The 23905-nt window shown below is 35.1% G+C and overlaps 1 protein-coding gene across 1 annotated transcript in view; it reads right to left on the reverse strand.

Moving 5' to 3' along the window:
- Positions 1-23905, reverse strand: part of SLCO4C1 (solute carrier organic anion transporter family member 4C1) — a 62088-nt gene that overhangs the window by 26728 nt on the left and 11455 nt on the right. The window contains exons 3-7 of the mRNA XM_069492661.1: positions 13016-13201; positions 5464-5560; positions 3971-4092; positions 2365-2483; positions 127-271 (exon numbers count right to left, since the gene is read on the reverse strand). Coding sequence (XP_069348762.1) covers positions 127-271; positions 2365-2483; positions 3971-4092; positions 5464-5560; positions 13016-13201 — 669 coding nt within the window. The remainder of the gene's footprint in view (positions 1-126; positions 272-2364; positions 2484-3970; positions 4093-5463; positions 5561-13015; positions 13202-23905) is intronic.

Consider the following 23905-nt stretch of genomic DNA (forward strand, 5'->3'; position numbering starts at 1 on the left):
AATCAGAAACTTATCAGCATTAAATATAAATTTTAAGGAGTAGTATATCCCAAATTATATTATCTAATAAAATTTTAATGTAAGGTAAAATTATTAGATTAAATTAGAACAAAGAAAATGCTTTACCTCCAAGGGTAGCTGCAAAGCTGGATGACAATCCAAATTGATTTTCTATAAATTTAGGTAAAAATGTAGCAAACCCAGTAGTAATTAAAGCTTCTGAAGAAGTTGATAAAACTAAACATATAAAGACAGTATTCTTCACCAAATTCTGAAGAAAAAAAGTAGAGTTCAACAAATGAATAACTATGATTGTACTGAAAAGTACAGCACTAGAAAGTTACCATGATGGAATAGCAAAATTTTTAATAAACACAATATAATCATTTGTAAAATTTTAGCATTTTCTCCAGCACAAAAATAAAACTATGATTAATAGATTTACATACACTATTATGAAAAAATTGTGTATATGGAGCACCTAGAGAGTTGACAGATGATTGATTCATCAATATTGTACTTATGACTTTATCACATTCAAGGGACCAGGAAAAGAAAGTAAAAGCCTGCTTGGACAGGTTCCCTTCCCAAGTGTTACTGTAGATATCCACACTATAAATTTACTCCCTATTTGATTCATTGTTTTGAATTCCTATGTCCAATAAACAAAGAACTTAAGACTGTGAGCACAGATAAGAATGTTCTCTAAGTACCAAACTCGTAGCATTGTTCCATGATTAAAGGACTAGTAATTACGAATCTTAGATAGATACAGGGCTAAGCAACTTTAATAGGTGTCTGTATTGCTAAACCTCTCAGAATCTTATCTATCTACAGAGGAGAGTGTAGAGATTCATTGTTTTAATAAATTTAAGCACAAAAATGAAAACAGAATTATAGTTCTGGAATATTAAATGCAAAGAAATGCTTCATAAACCTAAGCAAAACACACACACAGAGGAGTGACAAAGAGGCAAGATAAGAGATTTAGAAGTTAGAGCCAGATAACTTACAACATAAGGATAACAGAAGTGACAAAGAGAGAAAAGTACCTGGATGAAAACATGCAATAATTTAAAATAGTAGTAGTAATAGTAGTAGAAGAAGAAGAAAATACTTAAGTCTTCAGATTGCAAAAGATAATAGATTCCTAGAAAGACTTAATGTAAAAAGACATATTTAGGCATTACTAAAATCAAGGATAAATGAAAAATTTACAAACTTATAGAAATAAGTCAGAATCACATTAACAAGAAACTTCTCAAATGCAACATATTTAAATAGAAAAGAGCAAACAATATCCACAGACTGTTGGAATTATAGGGGAATGATCCAAAAGTATTGATCCAGATAGAAATATCATTCAGACATTCAAGGATATTTGTGTGGTATCCCATCCAAAGAAAACCAGCAATACAATCCTGAGTCTATAGAGATCTCAGTCAAAATGGAGATCTGCAAGAGGCCATAAGGATAAAAAAAAGCAATGTTGAGCAATGAAACTTGATCATAATATAAATTGGAATTTATAAAATAAATTAAATGGAGATATATGAAATAGAACAGACCTACTATAAAAGAAAATAATAGTAATTGGAATTACAACTTATGAACAATCTCAGCAAAACACAAGAATGTTCATGTATTGTGGCAGAGTTGAAAGGCGGGCTGAGTGGACAAATAAAAACATTTTAAGCCTTTCATTTGACAAGAAGGAAAAAAAGTAATGAAAAGCAAATAATATCACATCTTGAAAAGGTAAAATTATAAACTCCCTTATGAATAAAGCTTTTATGATGCTAAATAGAAAGAATGCTTTCTGCTAAGTACAACCGAATAAACTCTAACACTTGTTTCTTGGCTTCACACCAAGTTACCACTAACCGCCACCTTTTTCACAAGGGAGAAATATCAGTTGGGCATTCTCCAACACATCATTAACAATTCAGTGATAATTGATGAATCCATTACACAAGGGAAATGTTATAGAATAATGGCTGTAATGCTAATGAAAAACCACTGAATATTGATATTGCTAAGAAGGTAACTCACCCTCTTTCAACCATTCTGCTCCAGAATAATTTTCATTTGCTCAAAGGACAATAAAACTAAATCTGAAGAATAGTTTATAAGAGCTAGAATTGTAGCAAGCAAGCAAACAAGAATGCATTATGAAAAGATTTGTGTGTGTGTATATATGTGTCTGTGTTTATGTGTGTGTATTCATGCAAGTGGGGTTATTTATGCATGTATATAATAAATACACACATCTACATACATGTACCTATGATTTATGTGTGAGAGTGTGTGTGTGTGTGTGTGTGTGTGTCAGAGACAGAGAGAGAAAAAACAGTTTTATTTTACCTTCAGTGCAGCTGGAAAATCTTTAATATTTTTTCCAAAATTCTCATCTGCATGTTGCAAGGAAATACTCTTATTCTGATGAGCCTGGGAAGTTTTTCCAGCTTGAATTTTTGCTGTACCTAAAAAAGTAGTAAATGCACTTGCTTTGTCACTTCATTCTTCATTAAAAAAAAAAAAAATGCTTACTTTTTAATTGACAGTCACTTCCACAAGTATATAAATTCCATACCATAAGAGGTCAGTTCCTTTCTTTGTCAACAAAATTGTACAAATATCTAAGTAATCAGGCTGTCCCAAGAGCTAGTATTCATTACCACTCAGGAAGTTCCAACCAGTCTAAACATTAAAATGAGACAATTTTACTCTAATCTCATATCTAACCTCTTCAATTAAAATCTCTTAAAATTTTTTATTCCTTTCAAATGATTCCCTTTTTTATCTTTTACAAAAGCACATTTGTAGCTTTTTTCTTTTACTTTCGTTAGTTCTAACATGCTTAGCAGATGAAATATTTCCCATCTATTACCATGTCCCTTTGATTTTTAATAATGGTACTGTGAATAAATCTGAGAAAACAGTCAATATATGGAATTATAAATTGAATGGCCCAGAAAAATCAATCAGAAAGAGATGGAGTCTACTTACTTCTAGTCTTCCCACTTTTTTGCCAATTTCCAAAAGTTAATCATCTATTTTGTTGCAAATAACAATAGAAACAACTAAATGCCTTCAACCTAGAGAAAAATACTTCTACAGATATGTATTTTAACTATACAATTATACAGAAGCAAGATCTCATAGAGAAAAAAATGGATATTCTTTTCTATTAACCTTTTCTTTTTGGACAGAGTGGCTAGTATTATAATATGGTAAAAAATGAGTATAGTATAGCATGACTTTGGTGATAATTGAATATACTATAAATAATTAACATGAATGACTTAAGGCAGATTGAAATTATTGACTACTGAATACAAACTAACAGTTTAAAGGATATTGTAGGCCAGGCACAGTGGCTCACGCCTATAATCCCAGAGCTTTGGGAGGCCGAAGAAGGAGCATAGCTTGAGGCCAGGAGTTCAAGATCAGCCTAGGCAACATAGCAAGACCCCATCTCCACAAAATTTTTTTTAAAGTTTGCCAGGCATCACAACATGTGCCTGTAGTCCTAGCTACTCAGGAGGCTAAAGCAATGATCACTTGAGCCCAGGAGTTCAAGGTTGCAATGAGCTATGATCACATCACTGCACTCCAGCCCCGGTGACAGAGCAAGACACTGTCTCTAAAAAAAAAAGAGATATCACACCCTACACATAAAGTAGGATTCCAGATAAAACCTAAGAAACAAATTGAACAAGTAGTAAGGAGGTGAATATGCATACAGCTTTATTGATTATTAATTGGAAATATAGAAAACTCATGAATATTAAGATTGCTACCCAATGTTTCCTAAAATGAAGATAGATATTCAAAAGTTTGCATAGGCAGAAGTTGAGATTCTATAAAACAAACAGGGTGAATCTACAGTTCTTATTAATTATATAGAAAACAACACATGGCTTAGAATTAGAATAAAACTCTCCTGTTTGAAAGAAAACACGTTTACCTGGTAAATGTTTTGGAAAGCAAGAAAAAGGTATTATCAACGACCAAGCAAAGATCCAACATATAAGAAATCCAATCCACCAAGCTCCCAACCATCGTGGATCATCCTCAGTGACATCAGGACTACATGATATAAAAACAAGAGGTAAAAGTCAACTCTACCTTATTAATTAAAACTCAGTTATGAGAATCATATACTTTATACTACTGGTGCATATAGTACAATATTATTAGAATATCCAAAATTTTAATGGAGCCATTATGATGAATCAGAAAACAGGTAACAGGTATAAATGAGAGTTATAAGAATAATGGTTACAAAGTATTTTAAAATGACAAATATGACATAAAAGTTTAAAATATTTAATAGTAAATATAAGTATGAAAATATTTGAAAAGATACACAGAATTTCTGAACATTCTTTAACGTTCGCTAAGTTTTCTCCACTGTTGTATTAAATTAAATATATCTCACAGAAAATCGCTGATCTATGTTAAAAGCTCATGCACTGTGCTTCAACTATGGCATTTCTTTAAATGTAAAATTATTCTTCAAGTGATTAACAGTTTTTTATAATGCTTCTCATATTTTAATATCAATAGGCCCTTTCAGAAAACATACCACTCCTACAACTCATGCAATTTTCCACTGAAATTAAAATTTCCTTTCTTAAAACTCTGACTCTCTGCTTCAAGAGCTTTTTCTGCACACCTTTTTATATTTTAAAGATTAACCTAGGACTAAAAAGGCTCAGAGAACCAATCACATACCCATGACTACATTTTATTATTCATGGTCATACAAAGGATTGTGCAGTTATATTCTCAGGGGCAAAATGAAAAAATACGGCCTCACCAAAGGGTACTAAATTCTATATTCAGGAAAAACAAAAGGTAACTCAACAGTTAAGAGGGAAGTTTTGGAGTCAAAAACATATACTTCATGTCTCGGCCAAAGATAGCTTGTGAAATAAGTGAACACAAAAAAAATCATTTGTATGGAACATAGTATAGGATAAATAAATATTACTTATTAAGTTCCTTCATTGTTGGATAAAGTGACAAACCTGGATGTCTCTGACATTATCAGAGCTACTATAGGGCTTATTCTGAGAATCATAGATTCTTGAGACACTTCAGGCTATCTGCCCCTCAAATACATCTATGGAAAACATGACTTATTTGTATTGAATTCTTGTTTTTGAAAATGCAAGGCATCCTACGTATGTATTTTTAAAAATTTCATCAACTGACTCCATTGAAAATCTTTATTTATGAGTAAATACATTATTACACTAAGATGGTATGGCATTGATGCATGGAGCAATGCAGCCAAAATTAGGCATTTTATAAGAATTAATGTGTATTCAGTTTTGCTTCCTGAAAAATCCCTCATACTGTACTGGGGAAGTACTGTAAAAATATTCTGTCTATGATGTTAGCATTATTAAAATAAAATAAATTTAAGTAAAAGAAAAATAAATACTCTCTTGCCTTTGTCCCATAGCAACATCAATGTACATGGTTAGCAGCTGTCCTCCCAACACATAGCCAACAGCAGGACCTAAGACTGACATAGCATAGCCAATTCCTAGAGAAGAACAAAGACATTTAATATAGTCATATGTACGACTTTGCTTTGCATGGCTAACAATAGAATAATGTTTTACCATAGAAAAATCTAAATGGATAGACATCAAAATTACACATATTTTTACTAAAAATATATCATTTAAATGGTATCATTTGGTCAATGGTCAAGGCAAGGAGCCTAAAATATATGACTCAATGTAAAAGGTGTTTGACTATAACAATGATTATAATAAAATCAAAAATAATAAACATATGGAAAGTTATGTTTACTGGTGGCAGGGGTAGTATTAGTACATCCACATTATCCTTTAGTCATAATGATAATACATTGTGGAAGAAAATAATGTAAAACAAGAAGCCTTTTGTTCTCCGTACAACATGTAAAGCATTCTTTATTTTACAGTACAGAAGCTGACTTGAAGACCTGGATCTTCTAAGAAGTCTATTTCTTATATATAAGCCATTAGTTTAAACCTCTTGTTCTTCGTGATTCTCCTCATTTTGACTTTTCCCAGAATTAAGCTGAGCATAGTTCTGTAAGAAATTCAGAACTTTGCCATATATACCTTTGAATTTTTACGGAATGAAATTTACTTTGTCCAATCATTTTTTTTTATTGTTGTTACTGTTTTTCCTTTAAGCCTCCAAGTATTTTGGAGTGGTAGCTGGATATAATTGCACCATTTTTTCTTTCATTTTTAGTTGACACATAATTGTACATATTTATGGGGTACACAGCGACATATCAATACATCAATACAATGTGTAATGATCAAATCAGAGTGATTAGGATATCCATCACCTAAAACATTTATCATTTGTATGTAACGGGAACATTCAAAATCCTCTCCTCTAGCGTTTTGAACATATACTACAAATAATTGCTAACTATATTCAACCTGCAGTGATATGGAACACTAGAACTTATTCTTCCTAATGTAATTGTGTATCCATTAACAAAACTCTCCCTATGCTTCTCTCCTGTCTACCTTTCCCAACCTTTAATAACCATAATTCTACTCTACTTCTATGTGCTGAATTTTTTCAGCTCCCACATATGAGTAAGAACATCTGGTATTTATCTCTGTGTGTCTGACATTTCACTTAACATAATGTTCTCCAGGCTCATCCATGTTCCTATGAAGGATAGAATTTCATTTTTATAGCTGCATAGTATTCCATTGTGTATATATGCCACATTTTCTTTATCCATTCATCTGTTGATGAACATTTAGGTTGATTGCATTTATCTTGGCTATTGTGAATGGTGCTGCAATAAACACGGAAGTGCAGATATGTTTTCCATATACTGATTTCCCTTCCTTTGGATAAATACCCAGTAGTGGGATTCCAGGATCGTATGGTAATTCTACGTTTAGTTGTTAAGAAACCTCCATACTGTTTTTCATAATTGCTGTACTATTTTACATTCCCACCAGCAGTGCATAAGTTCCCTTTTGTATATGTACTTGGCAGCATTTGTTGTTTGTTTGTTTTTTTTCTTTTTGGAAATAGTAATTCTAACTCAGGTGAAATAAGATCTCATATGGTTTGGAATTACATTTCTCTGATGATTAGTGAAACTGCATTTCTCTGCTGATTAGTGAAATAGAACTTTTTAAAATATATTCATTGGTCATTTGTATGTCTGTTTTGAGAAATGTCTATACAGAACTTTTGTCCATTTTTGAATCAGATTTTTTTTCTTTTGTTCAGTTGTTTGAATTCCTCATATATTCTGGATATTCATCCCTTATCATATGAATAATTTGTAAACATTTTCTCCCATTCTATGGGCTGTTTCTTCACTCTATTGATTGTTTCCTTTGTTGTACAGAAGCTTTTTAGTTTGATATAGTCCCATTTGTCTATTTTTGTAAAACCTTAGCCCCAACCAATGTCTGGAACCATTTCTCCTAGGTTTTCTTATAGTTTTATAGTTTCAGGTCTTACACTTAAGTCTTTAGTCCACTTTTAGTTGATTTTTGTATATGATGAGACAGGAGTCTAGTTTAACTCTTCTGCATATGTGGGTATTCAGTTTTCCCAGCATCATCTATTGATGAAACTGCCCATTTTCCCAGTGTACGCTTTTGGCACCTTTACCAAAAGTCAGTTGTCTGTAAATACATGGATTTATTTCTGTGTTCTGTATTTTGTTCCATTGGTCTATGTGTCTGTTTTGATGCCAATGCCATGCTGTTTTGATTAAATTTTGAGGTCTAGTAGTGTGATGCCTCCAGCTTTGTTCTTTTTGTTCAGTACTGTTTTGGCTATACAGCTTTCTATTTTATGATGCAGGCATTTATTTCTTTAAACTTCCCTGTTAGTGCTGCTTTTGCTGTAATCCATAGGTTTAGGTATGTTGTGTTTCCATTTTCATTTGTTTCAATAAATTTTTTAATTTCCTTCTTAATTTCTTCATCTATCCTTTCGTCATTCAGGAGCATGTTGTTTAATTTCCATGTGTTTATACAGTTTCCAAAGTTCCTTTTGTTACTGATTTCTAGTTTTATTCCATTGTGGTATGAGAAGTTACTTGATATGATTTCAACTTTTTAAAATTTCTTAAGATTTGTTTTGTGGCTTAATATATGGTCTATCCCAGATAATGTTCACTGTACTCAAGAGAAGAATATTTATTCTGCAGCTATTAGATGAAATGTGATGTTCTGTTAGGTCCATTTATTCTCTACTACAGTTTAAGTCTGATATTTCTTTGTTGATTTTCTGTCTAGATCATCTTTCCAGTGCTGAAAGTGGATGTTGATGGCCCCAACTACTACTGAATTGGGGTCTCTCTCTTTAGTTCTAATTACAATTTGCTTTATATATCTGGGTGCTCTGATGTTGAGTGCATATATGATTATAATTGTTCTATCATTTTCGTGAACAGATCTCTTTGTCATATAATGACCTTTGTCCCTTTTTTATATTTTTTGACTTAAAGTCTATTTTGTCTGGTACTTCTGCCTGCTACTGGTTTCCATTCTTGTGGAATATGTCTTTCCATCCCCCCACTTTAAGTCTACGTGTTGAAGTGACTTACTTGTAGGAAGCATATTCTCATATCTTTGAGGGGTTTCTGTTTGTTTGTTTGTTTTGTTTTTAATTCATTCAGCAGTCTATATCTTTTACTTGGGGAATTTAAACCATTTACATTCAAGGTTGTTATCATTCATAGGTGAGAACTTATTACTGTCATTTCATTGTTTTCTGATTATTTTGTATATACTTTCTTCCACTCATATTGTTTATCTTTGCAGTTTGGTAGTTTTCTGTAGTGTTAATGTGAATTCCTCTCTCTTTCCCATTTGAGTATCTGCGCTACCATTGAGTTTTGTACTTTCATGCATTTTCATGATGGTTGATACTGCCCTTTTGCTTCCAGATGTAGAACATCCTTAAGCATTTTGTGTAGAGCTGGCCTAGTGATGATTCATTCCCTCAGTTTGAGCAATTTGCTTGTCTGAGAAAGATTTTGTCCCTTCATTTCTGAAGGATAGCTTTGCTGGGTATAGCATTCTTGGCTAACAGGTTTTTTTCTTTTAGCACTTTGAATATATTATCCTATTTTTTCCTTGGCCTGTAAGGTTTCTGCTGAGAAATCTGCTGTTAGCCTGATAGGGATTCCCTCATATGTGACGACCCTTTTCTCTTGGTGATTTTAGAATTCTCTCTTTGTATTTGACTTTTGACAGTGTGACCATAATATGTCTTGGAGAGGACATTTTTGGGTTGAATCTATTTGGGGATCATGGAGCTTCCTACATCTGGATGTCCATTTCTCTCCCAAGACTTGGGTAGTTTTCAGCTATTATTTCAATAAATATATTTTCTATATCTTTTCCCATCTCTTCTCTTTCTGGAACTCCCAACTGTGAATATTTCTTTACTTAATGGTGTCCCATATAGTACATATGCTTTCTTTATTTTTTTTACTTTTTTTTTTTTTGATACCATTATTTCAAAAGACTGTCTTCAAGTTTGGAAATTCTTCTTCGTGATCTGGTCTATTGTTGAAGTTCTTGATTATATTTTTTATTTCATTCATTGAATTCTTCAGCTCAAGGATTTCTGTTTAATTCTTTTTTATGATATCTCTTTGTTGAATTTCTCAGATCATAAATTTTTTATTTATTTCTTTGTATTGTCTATCTGTGTTTCTTTTATCTTGCTGAGTTTCTTTACAATCATTATTTTGAATTCTTTTTCAGTTATTTCATAGATTTTCTTTTCTTTGGAGTCTATTACCAGATAATTATTGTGATTCTTTTGATGTGTTATGTTTCCTTGCTTTTTCATGTTTTTCATGTCACTACATTGATATCTGCACATCTGGAATAACAGCCACTCTTCCAATTTTATTGAGAGGATTTCATAGGGTATGACTTTTTCCTGTAGATGTATCTATAGTGTTGGTTGGGTATGGTGCTTTAGCTTTGGTTCTAGATGGCACTATAGGGTAATCTCCATATGAATATTTCATTGTAATCAGAGCCAGCAGTGTCTTTGAGTTCCTCAGTGGCTCAGGCTCCAGTTGTTTTTGGAGGCTGTATCATAGCATTGCTTGTGAGAGGGACACTGGGTGGGCCAGTCCTCAGGCCCCAGGGTGCATGCCCAAACACTGGTAGCAGTGGTGGGGGTTCCTGGGTGGGCCAGTCCTTGGGCTCCTGGGGAGTTTGTGAAGCATGTAGCATCCCTACTGCTATAGGAGGTAGGTTTGCTGGGTGTTAGCAGCAATAGGGGCCAAGTGGGACATCCTAGAGTTCCTGAGCATCACGTGTTCTTGCCAGAGGTATTGGTGGCTGGCTTCATGCAAGCCAGCTGTGGCTGCTGGGTGGCATATGCAGGCACCAGTGATAGTGTTGCCAGTGGATTCCCAATAGGCTGGACCTCTGGCAGAGGCAGTGTTTGTAGATGCTGGCAGTGGTAGTGGCCAGTGCATTTCCAGCCATGGTGGTGGTGGGCCTGGGTGGGCTGGTCCTTGGCACTCCAGGAGGCAAACATGGGAAGCTAGTAGTGGTGGCAATAGGCCTCAAGCAGGCTGGTCATCTGGCCTCTGGGAGACATACACAGAAACAAAACAGCTCTGTTGCTGGAGGGGGCATGGCCACTGTCAGAGGCAGTAGGCCCATGCAGGCAACTCTCAGGTTCTGGGGAATGTGCACTTTGGTTCCCTATGTCTAGGGGGCAGCCTCTCCGATGTACTCAACTGTCTGTTCCCAGGGATGTAAGGTGCTGCGTGGTCACGAGTGTCAGAGACATAGCTGCTCCTCTGGGTGTAGCCGGGCTTATGACACTACAGCCTTGTGGGTGGATGTGGGGGCATGTCAGCAGGATCCCAGGGATGTGGAGATTCAGGGGCTATTGGGACCCAGGACAGAATGTTGTCTGGTGGTGGCTCCAGTCTCAAAATGGAGCCATGCTGAAGTAGCTTGGGTACCAGAGGGTGGGAGTAACCCAGTGTGACTTCCCTCTCTGGAACAGTGCAGTTGTGTGGACTCCAGGCAGCTGCCTATACCAGGCTCAGGGCCTGTGAGAGCTGAGGTGTTCTCCTGTGCCTAGGAATGCAGGCATTTGTGGTAGGAATGTAGACTTTTGGGGATCTCCTGCTTATTTTTTGCCCCACAATGGGGAGTCCCTTTTGGCTCTAAGCCAAATCAGTTAGGTGCTTTGCTTCCCTCTCTGTGTTACCATCTCAATTTTCCACATCTCAGAGGGTCTTTTTTACTTCCTTGCTGAATTTTCATGTTCTCTCTTAGATGCTCTACTCAATATGTAGTTATCTACTCATTGTTTTTGTCCCTATTCATGGAGTGGGCAAGTGCTGGGTGCCTCCAGTGAATCATCTTAATGACTCTTACACAAAACAAAATTTGTGCATACACCAATGTCTAGTGTATTACTACCTTCTAGATGTTTTGTTAACTGCTAAGATTCTCATCCTCACATACAAAAGAACAGGAAACTAATTTATACCTGAAACTAAGCATATATCAATGACAGAAATGACTTATGCATTACTTCAAGTCTCTAAATGAAAGCTCACACAAGGTGATCTGAAAACATATAAGAATAATTTTTTTATCTATTGACTACCTTAATTTATATTTTAGCTATATTTTAAATATGAAGAATTAATAGAAAAATTAAAGTATGTAATATATAAATAATTAACCGTATACACATAAAGGATTCATGCTCAAAAAATTTATGGAGGCCGGGCGCGGTGGCTCACGCCTGTAATCCTAGCACTCTGGGAGGCCGAGGTGGGTGGATCGCTCAAGGTCAGGAGTTCCAGACCAGCCTGAGCAAGAGTGAGACCCCCGTCTCTACTAAAAATAGAAAGAAATTATATGGCCAACTAAAAATATATATAGAAAAAAATTAGCTAGGCATGGTGGCGCATTCCTGTAGTCCCAGCTACCTGGGAGACTGAGGCAGGAGGATCGCTTAAGCCCAGGAGTTTGAGGTTGCTGTGAACTAGGCTGACACCACGGCACTCACTCTAGCCCGGGCAACAGAGCGAGACTCTGTCTCAAAAAAAAAAAAAAAAAAAAAAAAAAAAAAAAAAATTTATGGATACAAATACACGATTATTTAAAAATCCTGGAAATCAATGACTCACAAATTATCTTTGGTGATAGATCCTTTTTTCATAATTCCCAACTGAGTTAGATTAATAATTTTGTGAGACCACGTTATAAGTTTTGTAGAAGTATAAAACTGCTATAGAAGTTTTTACATTAGCAATGTGCCCAAGTAGATTTAGTAGTCTTTATCAGGGCTGCACTGAACATACTCACTTCGGTGGCTGCGGCAATGGATCTTCTATGTTAGAATAATAGCTTGATAAAGAGAAAACTCAAATGCAAATGAAATATGCAATAACTAGATGTAGGGCCGTGCATACTGTAATTAGCTCTACCATTTTAGGATCTGGGGAGGCATTTTAGAAAAACTCATGCTACCAGGAATTAGAGCACAAAAGAAAAAAAAGAGTCATATATTTCAAAAAGGTGATTTGGAATGAAAAACTCCATCAAGTTTCCAGACACTATCTTGTGCTTTCTTTTGTAGACTCTAGTCAAGTCCATGTAGGATGTAATAATCACATAGAAAAGCAGCGCTCAATCTCCACACCTTGTGTAATAACCCTGGGATTAAAGCAATCTATACAGAATGCTGCTTGGATGGCTCTTCCTATCCAGGAAGGATGGCATGTCCAGAGCAGGAAATAAAGCAGGACGTCAACAAAAATCATTATGCTTTCTATTTACTGACTTAATACGTTAAGAAATAATTAAACAGATAAAAGTAATACTGCATTTATCTAATAAAAATATGGCATTACAACTAAATCTTTAATAAGCCTATTTTATGCTTTATTTCTAAAATAAACAAATAATAAGGCAAAATGATACTGAGACAGTTTAGAGAATAAGCTTACCTATATAGAGAGAAGATTTGTGTGTGGGCACAGAATCATCAATAAAGGCTGTTCCCAGGGTGTAGAGAGGAGTTCCTCCTGTCCCCAGCAACAGTTGTCCCAAGATGAAAACATACAAGTAGTTAGAAAGTGGAGAAGTTGAAGAGGTGGTACAACTGGTACTATTCCTTGTTATTAAGCAAGTGTCTTTAGGAGAAAAAATAAAATAAAAATGTTAATTTTACAGAAATTTAGTTAACAGTTCAAATATAAATCACACAAATTATACTTGCTTAACATTAATTATTTCTTCCAATTGTTTCATTTGATTATATTTAAATTATTTAAATATTTACTTGAAAATTTTTATAAAATATTATTTCAAAATTTAGAAAATATAGAATAAAACTGAGAAACATTAAGAATGAAAATTAACAAATTTTCAGGTAAACTAATCTAAACACAATTGAAGCAAGAAGTGCCAGGGAAAGATGGTTTTCAGATTAAGAAAGAAAACAGGTACCATATGACCATCATATTGAACTCATAAATCAATACCTTAACCACATTTGAAAAATATACTTAGGCTATAGAATATTTTGACCAAAATATAGTGATCCCCCCTCTATATATATATATTTACTGTAAAGCAGCAATATTGAAATTATACCTAGTTCTTTTTTATAACTCAACTATTTTATTAAGTTTCCTTTTATGGAGCAATCTTTAGGTCCATAGGATATTCTTATCAAAGGAAAAATATTTACCTTTAAGATTTGATCAAAATATTTTTCTAAAAATCACATTCAAAATACAGACTGGATATTTAAGTAAATTCATATTTCCTAAACTCAGCTGATAATATTAATGAGCTGAAATGATTGTTAAAAATATTCACAGTCCTTTCCCTTTGAATCCAGTGTAACACTCAAGAACATGTATTTTAACAACACCCTCAGCTAATTCTATTTTCATTTCTTTATACCAGATCAAGATATATTATTTCCTGATAGATAAGTAAGGCTTCCAAAGCACCAATCCTGAGATTCTTTTAACTCATTTAACTCATTATATTTTTCATATAATTGAAATGGAGAAATTAAGTTCATAGTTATCAAACTATAAGATGCAAGTCTATGTATAAAATATGTATTTTTACATTTCAAATTTAAAATATACCCTTTAGGGCCGGGCGCGGTGGCTCACGCCTGTAATCCTAGCACTCTGGGAGGCCGAGGCGGGTGGATCGCTCGAGGTCAGGAGTTCGAGACCAGCCTGAGCAAGAGTGAGACCCCGTCTCTACTAAAAATAGAAAGAAATTATATGGACAACTAAAATATATATATACAAAAAATTAGCCGGGCATGGTGGCGCATGCCTGTAGTCCCAGCTACTCGGGAGGCTGAGGCAGTAGGATCGCTTAAGCCCAGGAGTTTGAGGTTGCTGTGAGCTAGGCTGACGCCACGGCACTCACTCTAGCCCGGGCAACAGAGTGAGACTCTGTCTCAAAAAAAAAATAAATAAATAAATATACCCTTTAATACTGTACATATTCAGACAAAGACAAATATAAGCATAATCAGCTAGATAGGAAAACATATATATTCAAAGGTAAAATTAAGGAAACTTTGCTAAAATACAGACTGATCTTTAATTTAAAAAAGGCATGGAGCATCCCAGGAAAAGGTGATGCAGGACCTTCAACACAAAGATATTCCCTTGTAAAGTTACTGGACTTAAAAGATGAAGAAAGACTTTTTTGAATAGCCAGGCCAAAAGATAATGTCACTTATGCAGAGGGAAATAAACAAAAACAAAACAGTAAGCTTGCATTTAGTCTTCTCTAAAGCAACATTAATCCCATAGAGGCAGTAAGGAAATGCCAAAAGAGTAATCAGTGAAAGATAGTGTGACCCACAAATTTTATGCTCAGTGAAACTCTCATTCAAACATAAAGACAAATATTTAAATACAGAATATTTTAAATCTCATGGAATAAGCCTTCCGTGAAAAAAACTACTAGATGGTACATTTAAGCTTACAGAGAAATACTTCATTCAGAGATACCATGTGGACCTAAAGATAATTAGAAACAAGTATGAAATCATTTATTAAATTGTATATAAATCTAGATTTACTTATTCTGTGAATTCTGTGGTATTACTAGTTGAGGAAACCATTTGATCCTAGTATTTCAACTTTCTATGGGAAATCAAATAATTTCTGACAAAATATAGTTCGCCCTCCCTATCCACAAGTTCCATATCTGCAGAGTCAACCAACTGTAGATCAATATATTTAGAAAAAAAAATAACAACACAACAATAAAAATAATATAAATTTTAAAATACAGTATAACAACTATTTGCATAGCATTTGGGTATTACAAGTAACCTAGAGACGATTTAAAGCATATGGGAGAATGTGGGTAGGTTCTATGCAAATACTACGCCATTTTACAGAAGGGACTTGAACATCTGTGGATTCTGGGATCCGTGGGGATCCTGGAACCAATCCCCTAGGGACGCTGTACTTTCAACATCAATTAAAAGGCATGTGATTTGACAATACACCACAAGAGGGAGCCCCTAAGTTGTTTATAAATTTAGAGGCCCGTTGTCAATAAAATTACACATCAGAACTTTACTTAATAGACACACCAGTGGCCAGTCCTGCCCACAAATATTGACAGGGCCTGCGGCAAAAGGACAAAGGAAAATCCACATACCATATGTCAAAACAGAGAGAAGTTCAATACCAAGCTCAGCCTAACTCAATCCCACTCAGAGCCTCACAGCCTGCTGCTCCCCAGACATTTGCCCTAAAGATCTAGAGGCTAAAGGCATTTCTTTTCCCCTGGGTCTATCCTGCTGTCAAGGGTAGCGCAGGATGGATGCTACAGTGGGAGGTGGGATTCCACTCCCCCAGCCAGGATTTCCAGGAGGTGTCTCGAGGGCATAGAGCCCAGGGGAGAGGAGTGAAGAAGCCTAGTTTTCCAGGAACCCAGACTCCCCGGTTACCAGCATTAGGTAGTCTGAGGTGGCTTTTTTTTAATTATTATTTCGGCTTATAATGGGGGTACAAAAGTTGAGGTTATGTATATTGCCCATGCCCCCCCAGCCCCCAGTCAGAGCTTCAGGCGTGTTCATTCCCCAGACAGTGCGCGTCGCACTCATTATGCTGGTATAGACCCATCCCCTCCCCCCACCTCCCACATCGGTCCGACACCCAATTGGTGTTATTCCCAAATGTGCACTTAGGTGATGATCAGGGAAACCAATTTGCTGGTGAGTACATGTGGTGCTTATTTTTCCATTCTTGGGATACTCCACTTAGTAGAATGGGTTCCGACTCTCCAGAACAAAAGAGATTCTGTATCACCGTTATTTCTTATAGCTGAGTAATACTCCATGGTATACATATACCGCATTTTACTGAGGTGGCTAACTTTAAATAAAACCAGCCTCTCTTTTTCCCTTCCAGGGAGTGGCTGTAATTTTCCTCCCCTGGCCCCACTCCCATCTCCCATCTAGCCACTGCCCTAAGGAAGGAGAAAGACAAGCTGCTGCTTTTGTTTAAACTTGACCATCCCCAAATCTAAATAGTACTTTCTGGTCCGGCAAGTTGAGCTCACTCGTACATCTCTCTCCCATAACTTCCGTTCACTAATCCTGTTGCAAATCTTTCAAAAACCTTTCTTATAAAACTTGAAAAAGAAAGCAAATTATCTTTGAGTCTCAATGTTTGTGATATATAGGTCTCTCTAAGCACAGAGCTCAGAGCAGGGCCCCTCTTGCTGGGGCCTAAGGGCAACTCATGGCAAAAGATCTGAGCAGGAAGCAAGAAAAATATTCTTCCTGAAGGTAAAAAGAAACACTGTGAAGTCCAAATTTATATTCTTTGCCCGTAACAGGAGATGAACCAGGTGGCAGCAGGGACTTCCCGGGCTGCTTTGACTCAGAAAAACAGAGAGGGTGGGGTGGAAAGAGACTGCACAAAGAATCTCCCAGACAATCCACCTTCCGCACTCTTTGTGGGAGCTGAAAAAGTCAAGAGCCTTTGTCTGAACAGCCAACCTGCCAGGGATGGCAGCCGGGTCACTCGCCTCCTGTGGGAACCTAACCGAGTCAGAGAAGTGATTTTCAAAAGGAGCTACCACAAACATTTATAAGAAGATAAGCACAATTCACAATAGCAAAGATGTGGAAACAACCCAAATGCCCATCAATACATGATTGGATTAGTAAGCTGTGGTATATGTATACCATGGAATATTACTCAGCTATAAGAAATAATGAAGATACATCTCTATGGTTCTCCTGGAGAGAGTTGGAACCCATTCTATTAAGTGAAGTATCCCAAGAATGGAAAAACAAGCATCACATGTACTCACCAGAAAATTGGTTTCCCTGAACATCACCTAAATACACATCTGGGAACAACACCAATCGGATATCAGACTGAGGTGGGGGGTGGGGGAGGGGATGGGTGTATGCCTACACAATGAGTGCATTGCGCACCGTTTGGGGAATGGTAACGCTTGAAGGTGCTGACTCGGGAAGGGGGGTTGGGGAAGGAAGGGATACATACCTACATGATGGGTGCAACGCACACTATCTGGGGATCAGACACGCCTGGAGCTCTGACTTGGGGGGAAAGGCGGTACATGGACAACGTAGGTAACCTGCAATTCTGTATCCCCCATAACAATAAGATGAAATAAAAAAAAAAAAAAAGAAGATAAGAAAAAAGAGCAGCATAATATTATTAAAATTAAGACTAGGGCACTGACCACAAAAATATTCTCATGGAGCAGATGAAAACTGAACACATATTTATTTCATCATGAAATGAAGCAATTATTTATATGAAGGAAGACAGCAAAGCAGAAATAAAATAACAGAAACAAAATAGTGAGGGAAGGAAAGAGGAGACAAAAGATGTGCTGGCAGAGAGAAGTAAAAGGAAAAAATTAAAACCCCATAGAAATGAAGATACAATTGAAAGGAACATAAGGGTGAACGAACTGAGAAAACCCAGTAACAGGTATATAGAGTAGAGATGAGAAAAGTGAGCAAAATGAATGAAGTGACATTCATTCATAGTAGTGAACTCCCTGGGTTTTATTTTTGCGTCATCTATCCCAGATTTGGAGCTAAATAAGCGAGTAACTCAGAAATGCCAAAGGGTGCAGATGGGGAAAAAAAGCCATGAGAAAATCCCAATCATTCTAGCCAAAAGATCAAAAAAGAAGCAGCCTGGCTAAGCAGAAAAATTCAGACAATAACCACTTTAGTCAATTCCCACTTTAGACAATAACCACAGAAAAAATAAACTGTGGTCTCACCCATACCTACACCAGCAATATATAAACAGTGGCTGTAGCAAGGTGCACCAATTCCCCCCTAGGGTGATGTTAGAGAAGGCTGAGAAGGGATCTGGGACTTTCATATCCTCCAAAAGGTAATGAATGACCCCCACCCCTGGTGCCAGTGGAGTCTACATTGGTAGCCTGAATTCCACCACCACGTAGTAACAGAGGCACTCGTCTTTCTCTCTGCTAGTGTTAGAGGAAGCCTAGTGAAGAGTCAGACCTTTCACCATAGTCCAGTGGGAATTAAGGCCTACCTCTCCTCACTGGTGTCAGCAGAGAAGGCCTGGAGAACAGTAACAAGTCACTCCTTCCCCTCCCAGACAGCATGATATTAGTGGAGTTCCAGTGGAGATACAGAAATGCCAACATCACCCCACAATGACAAGGAGTCTTACTATTAGGTGTCAACTGAGGCCGGAAGGGAAACTAGGACTTCTATCCCATCTAGCAATAACAGGGCATCACCCACCCCACCTCAAACTCATCAGTGTCAGAGTAAGCAGCTAAAGCAGAAAGTTTAAATAACATTCAGAGTCTAATAATACCAAGATTATACCTTATGAACATATAATGCAATACCTAGAACAAATACTCATAAAGCTACACAAAGAAATATACTCAAAACACTATAGATAAATCAAAATAAAATTCTAGAAAATGTTCATGGAACCGACAGGAAGGCAGGAAGAATTAAACAGAGAAATGAAAAACAGAAAGAACAAACATCAACAAAATAGAAAAGTGCAGGCTTAAACTTTAACATAACAATACTGATACTACGTGTAAATGGTCTCAATATTACAATTTAAAGACAGATATTGGCAGAGTGAATTAAAAAACATAACCCAACTATGTGCCATCTACCAGAAGCGCATTTTAAGTGTAATGATATGAATAGGTTGAAATTTAAAGAATAGAAGAAAGATATAACATCCAAGCATTAAATCAAAATAAAATAGGAGTAGCTATATTAGTATCAGAATAAAACTGACTTCGGAGCAAAGAAATTTACCTGACACAAAGAAGGACATTACATAACAAAAGCATAGTCAATCTACCAAGAAGACATAGTAATCCTAAACATGTACTCTCCAACAACAGAGCTGTAAAACATGAAGCAGAAACTTATAGAATGAAAGGAGAAACAGACAAATTCACAATTACAGTTAGTTTTCAACACTTCTCTCTGAGCAACTGATAGACTTAGCAAGATATAGACTAACTTAACAACCACATCTACCAACAGGATCTAACTGACATTTCTAAAACACTGCACCAACCAATAGCTGAATATACTTTGTTTTCAAGTGCCCAGAGACCATATACCAAGATAGACCATATCCTGGGACATAAAGCAAATCCTAATAAATTTAAAAGAATTAAAATCTTCCACAGTATGTTTTCAGACAACAATGAAATCAAACTAGACACCATTAACAAAAAGATAACAGCACAATCTCCAAATATTGGAAACTAAACAACATACTTCCAAATAATCCATGGGTCAAAGAGGAAGTCTCCAAGGAAATTAAAAAATACATTGAATTGAGTGAAAATGAAAATGTAATATATTGCAATTGTGAAATAAAACTAAACCGGTACATGAGGAAACTTTATAGCACTAAAATGCATACATTAGAAAAACAGAAAAGTCTCAAATCAATAATATAAGCTTCCATGTCAACCACCTAGAGAAAAAAAAGAACAAAATAAACCTAAAACAAGCTGAGGAAAGAAAATAAAGATCAGAGGAGAAATCAATGAATTTGAACCAGAAAAACAACAGAGAAAAGCAATGAAACTAAAAGATGAATGAAATTAACTACCTCTATCAAGACAGATAAAGAATAAAAGAGAGTAGAGATATATTATCAATGTTAGGAACAAAGGATTTCACAACAGACCTTGCAGACAACAAAAAGATAATCAGGAAATACTAGGAACAGCTAGCTCTATACACATAAATTTGACAACTTAGATAAAATGGACCAATTCCATGAAAAGCACAAACTACCTCTACTCATCCAAAATGAACTAGATTTGAATAGCTATTATGGATACTATTAAGGATATTGAAGTTTTAATTAAAAATCTGCCCAAACAAAAATTTATAGGCCTAAATGATTTCACTTGGAGAACTATAACAAACATATTAAGAAAAATCAAAATTAATTCTAGATAATTTCTTCCAGAAAATAGAAAAGGAGGAACACTTCCCAATTCATTTTATGAGGCTAGTAATCCCCTAAAACAAAAACCAAATAAATATAGTAAAAAAAGAAAATGATACACTAATATCCCTTATAAATATATATACCTAAAAACTCTTAAATTATTATCAAACAGAATTCAGAAATATATAAAAAGAATTCTATGCTATTGCCAAGTGAGGTTTATTCTGGGATGAAAAGCTGGGTCAATATTCAAAAATTTAAAAAATATAATCTATTAACAGGCTAAAGAAGAAAAATCACATGATCTTGATCAGATCACATGATCAGAAACCACATGAACAATTGATATGGAACAAACACGTGACCAAATTCAACAATGATTCATCATTCAAAATTCTCAGAAAGAAAGGAATAGACTGGAACCCCCTCAACTTGATTAAGAGCATTTATAAAAACCTGCAGCAATGGTAAAAGACTGAAAGTTTTTTCTCCTAAGATAGGGAACAAAGTAAGAATGTCCATTCTCACCACTCTTATTCAAAATAGTACTGGAAGTTCTAACCAGTGCAATAAGGCAAGAAAATTAGACAAACAGAATGTAAAGAAAGAAATAAAACCATTCTTATTTGCAGAAGGTATGAATATCTACATGGAAAACACCAAGGAATCTACAAAATAACTTCAAGAACTAATATGTAAGGTCATAGGATACAAGATAAAATATACAAAAATCAAATATATTGCTATATATTAGCCATGAACATATAGAAACTGAAATTTAAAATACAATACTATTTACAATCACTCAAAAAACCCAAAAGAGACATCTAATGAAAAGTGCATAATTTATATGTGAAAACTACAAAACATTGATGAAAGAAATTAAAGAAGATCTAAATAAACAAAGATATATATATATGTATATATGTTCATGGATTGGAGGACTCAAAATAGTAAAGATGTCAATTCTTCCCCAATTAATATGCAGTTTAATGCAATTCCTATCAAAATCCTATTAAGATATTTTACAGATATACACAAGATTATTTTAACATTTGTATGAAAATGAAAAGGGAATTAGAGTAGTCAGTAAATTTTTAAAAATAAGAATAAAGTGGAAGGAATCAGTCTATCACATATCACAACTTATATAGCTACATTAATTAAGATTGTGATATTGGTGGAGAACACACAGAGATCAATGGAACAGAACAGAAATCTTGAAATAGATCCATACATATTTGCCCAGCTGATTTTTGACAAAGCTACAAAAGCTATTCAATGGTGGAAGGAAAGCCTTTTCACAAAACGGTGCTGGAGCAAATGGACACCTATAGGAAAAATTAACCTTGATCTAAACCTCATATCCTATATAAAAATTAACTCAAAATGTATAAAAGACTTAAATGTAAAATAGAAAACTCTAAAACTTTTTGAAAAAAACAATAGTAGAACATTTTCGGGATCTAAGGCTAGGCAAAGAGTTCTTAGACTTGACAACAAAAGCATAATCCATAAAAGGAAAAATTGATAAATTAGACTTCCTCAAAATTAAAAACTTTTGCTCTGTGAAAGACCCTGTTAAAAGGATAAAAAGACAAGCTACAGACAGACTGGATGAAAATATTTGCCAACTACCCTGTGACAAAGACTTAGTACTTAAAATACCTAAATAGCTCTCAAAACTCAATAGTGAAAAACAAACAATCCAGTTAGAAAATGGGCAAAAGACATGAAAAGATATTTCACCAAGGAGGATATACAGATGGCAAATTAGCACATACAAAGATGCTCAATATCATCAGCCATTAGGGAAATGCAAATTAAAACACAAGGAGATTTCACTACACACCTATCAGACTAGCTAAAATAAAAAATAATGATAATACCTAATGCTGGCAAGGATGCAGATAAACTAGATCACTCATATTGCTGATGGGAATATAAAATGGTAGGGCAACTCTGAAAAAGTTTGGCAGTTTCTCAAAAAAATTAAACACAGAATTATCATATGGCTCAGCTATTTTACTTCTTGGCCATCTCCCTCAGGGAAATGAAAACTAAAACTATGCTCACACAAAATTCTGTACACAGATATTCATAGTTTTATTTGTAATAATCAAAAACTGGGAACAAATTAGATGTCCTTTAACAGGAAAATGATTAAACAAACCATGGTACATCTATGCTATGGAATACTAATTGGCAATACTAATAGAAAAGAGCTAACAATTGATAAACATAACAACGTGATGAATATTCAGAGAATTACGCAGAGTGAAAAAAGCTAATTCTATATGCCTGTGTAATTACTGAAATATAGTAAAATATTTAAACATAAAAATGTTTATCATGAGATGATTTATAATAAAAGTGTTTAATGTAAATATTCAACTCTATGAGAAGTATGTGGGTGTGAGTGTGTGCATAAATGCGTGTGAATGACTGTGTAACACAATTATTTGACTATTTGTGAATACACATGTGAATGTGTATATACATTAAAAAAGACTGGCCAGGCCTAGTGGCTCAGGCCTGTAGTCCTAGCACTGTAGGAGGCCGAGGTGGGAGGATCACTTGAGGTCAGGAGTTCAAGACCAGCCTCAGCAAGAGCAAGACCCTGTCTCTATTAAAAATAGAAAGAAATTAGCCGGTCAATTAAAAAGAGAAAAAAATTAGCCGGGCCTGGAGGCGCACGCCTGTAGTCCCAGCTACTCAGGAGGCTGAGGCAGAAGGATTGCTTGAGCCCAGGAGTTTGAGGTTGCTGTGAGCTAAGCTGATGCCACAGCACTCTAGCCCGGGCAACAGAGCCAGACTCTGTTTCAAAAAAAAAAAAAAAAAAATACTGAACAACATTAACAATGGGTAATCCAGGTTGTGTTATCACAAAAAAATCTTTATCTTCTTCCTTACTGTATTTTTGTTTTTTCTACTTTCTGAATATTTTACAAAGTACCTATGTTCAAAATCAGAAAAAAATTAAAGATATTTAAAAAGAGGCAATTTGGCTATTTAAAAGGAAATATTTTAATGTGTTATTTTAAATGGACCCAATTAATCTGAGCTATGCCAAATAAAGTATTTTCTTATCTCATAAGAAGAAAAGAATACAATCTTAGAAATATGTCTAATTAAAATATTTTCTAATGTATTACTTCAAAAACGTTTGTCCAGACAATGAAGACATGTCAAGATCAAGGGGCACCTACAAAACAATGTACTATAGTGAAAGATTTTTATTTATTTATATTACCACTTCCAATAACTAAATGAAATAAGAAAGACAGTTACTTATCATGAACATCATTATTATTCATTGTTACTATTTAATGGGCAATTCCTCCGCACCAGGCACTGCTTTAT

This window comes from Eulemur rufifrons, chromosome 17 (assembly GCF_041146395.1).
Source record: "Eulemur rufifrons isolate Redbay chromosome 17, OSU_ERuf_1, whole genome shotgun sequence".
NCBI classification, from domain to species: domain Eukaryota; kingdom Metazoa; phylum Chordata; class Mammalia; order Primates; family Lemuridae; genus Eulemur; species Eulemur rufifrons.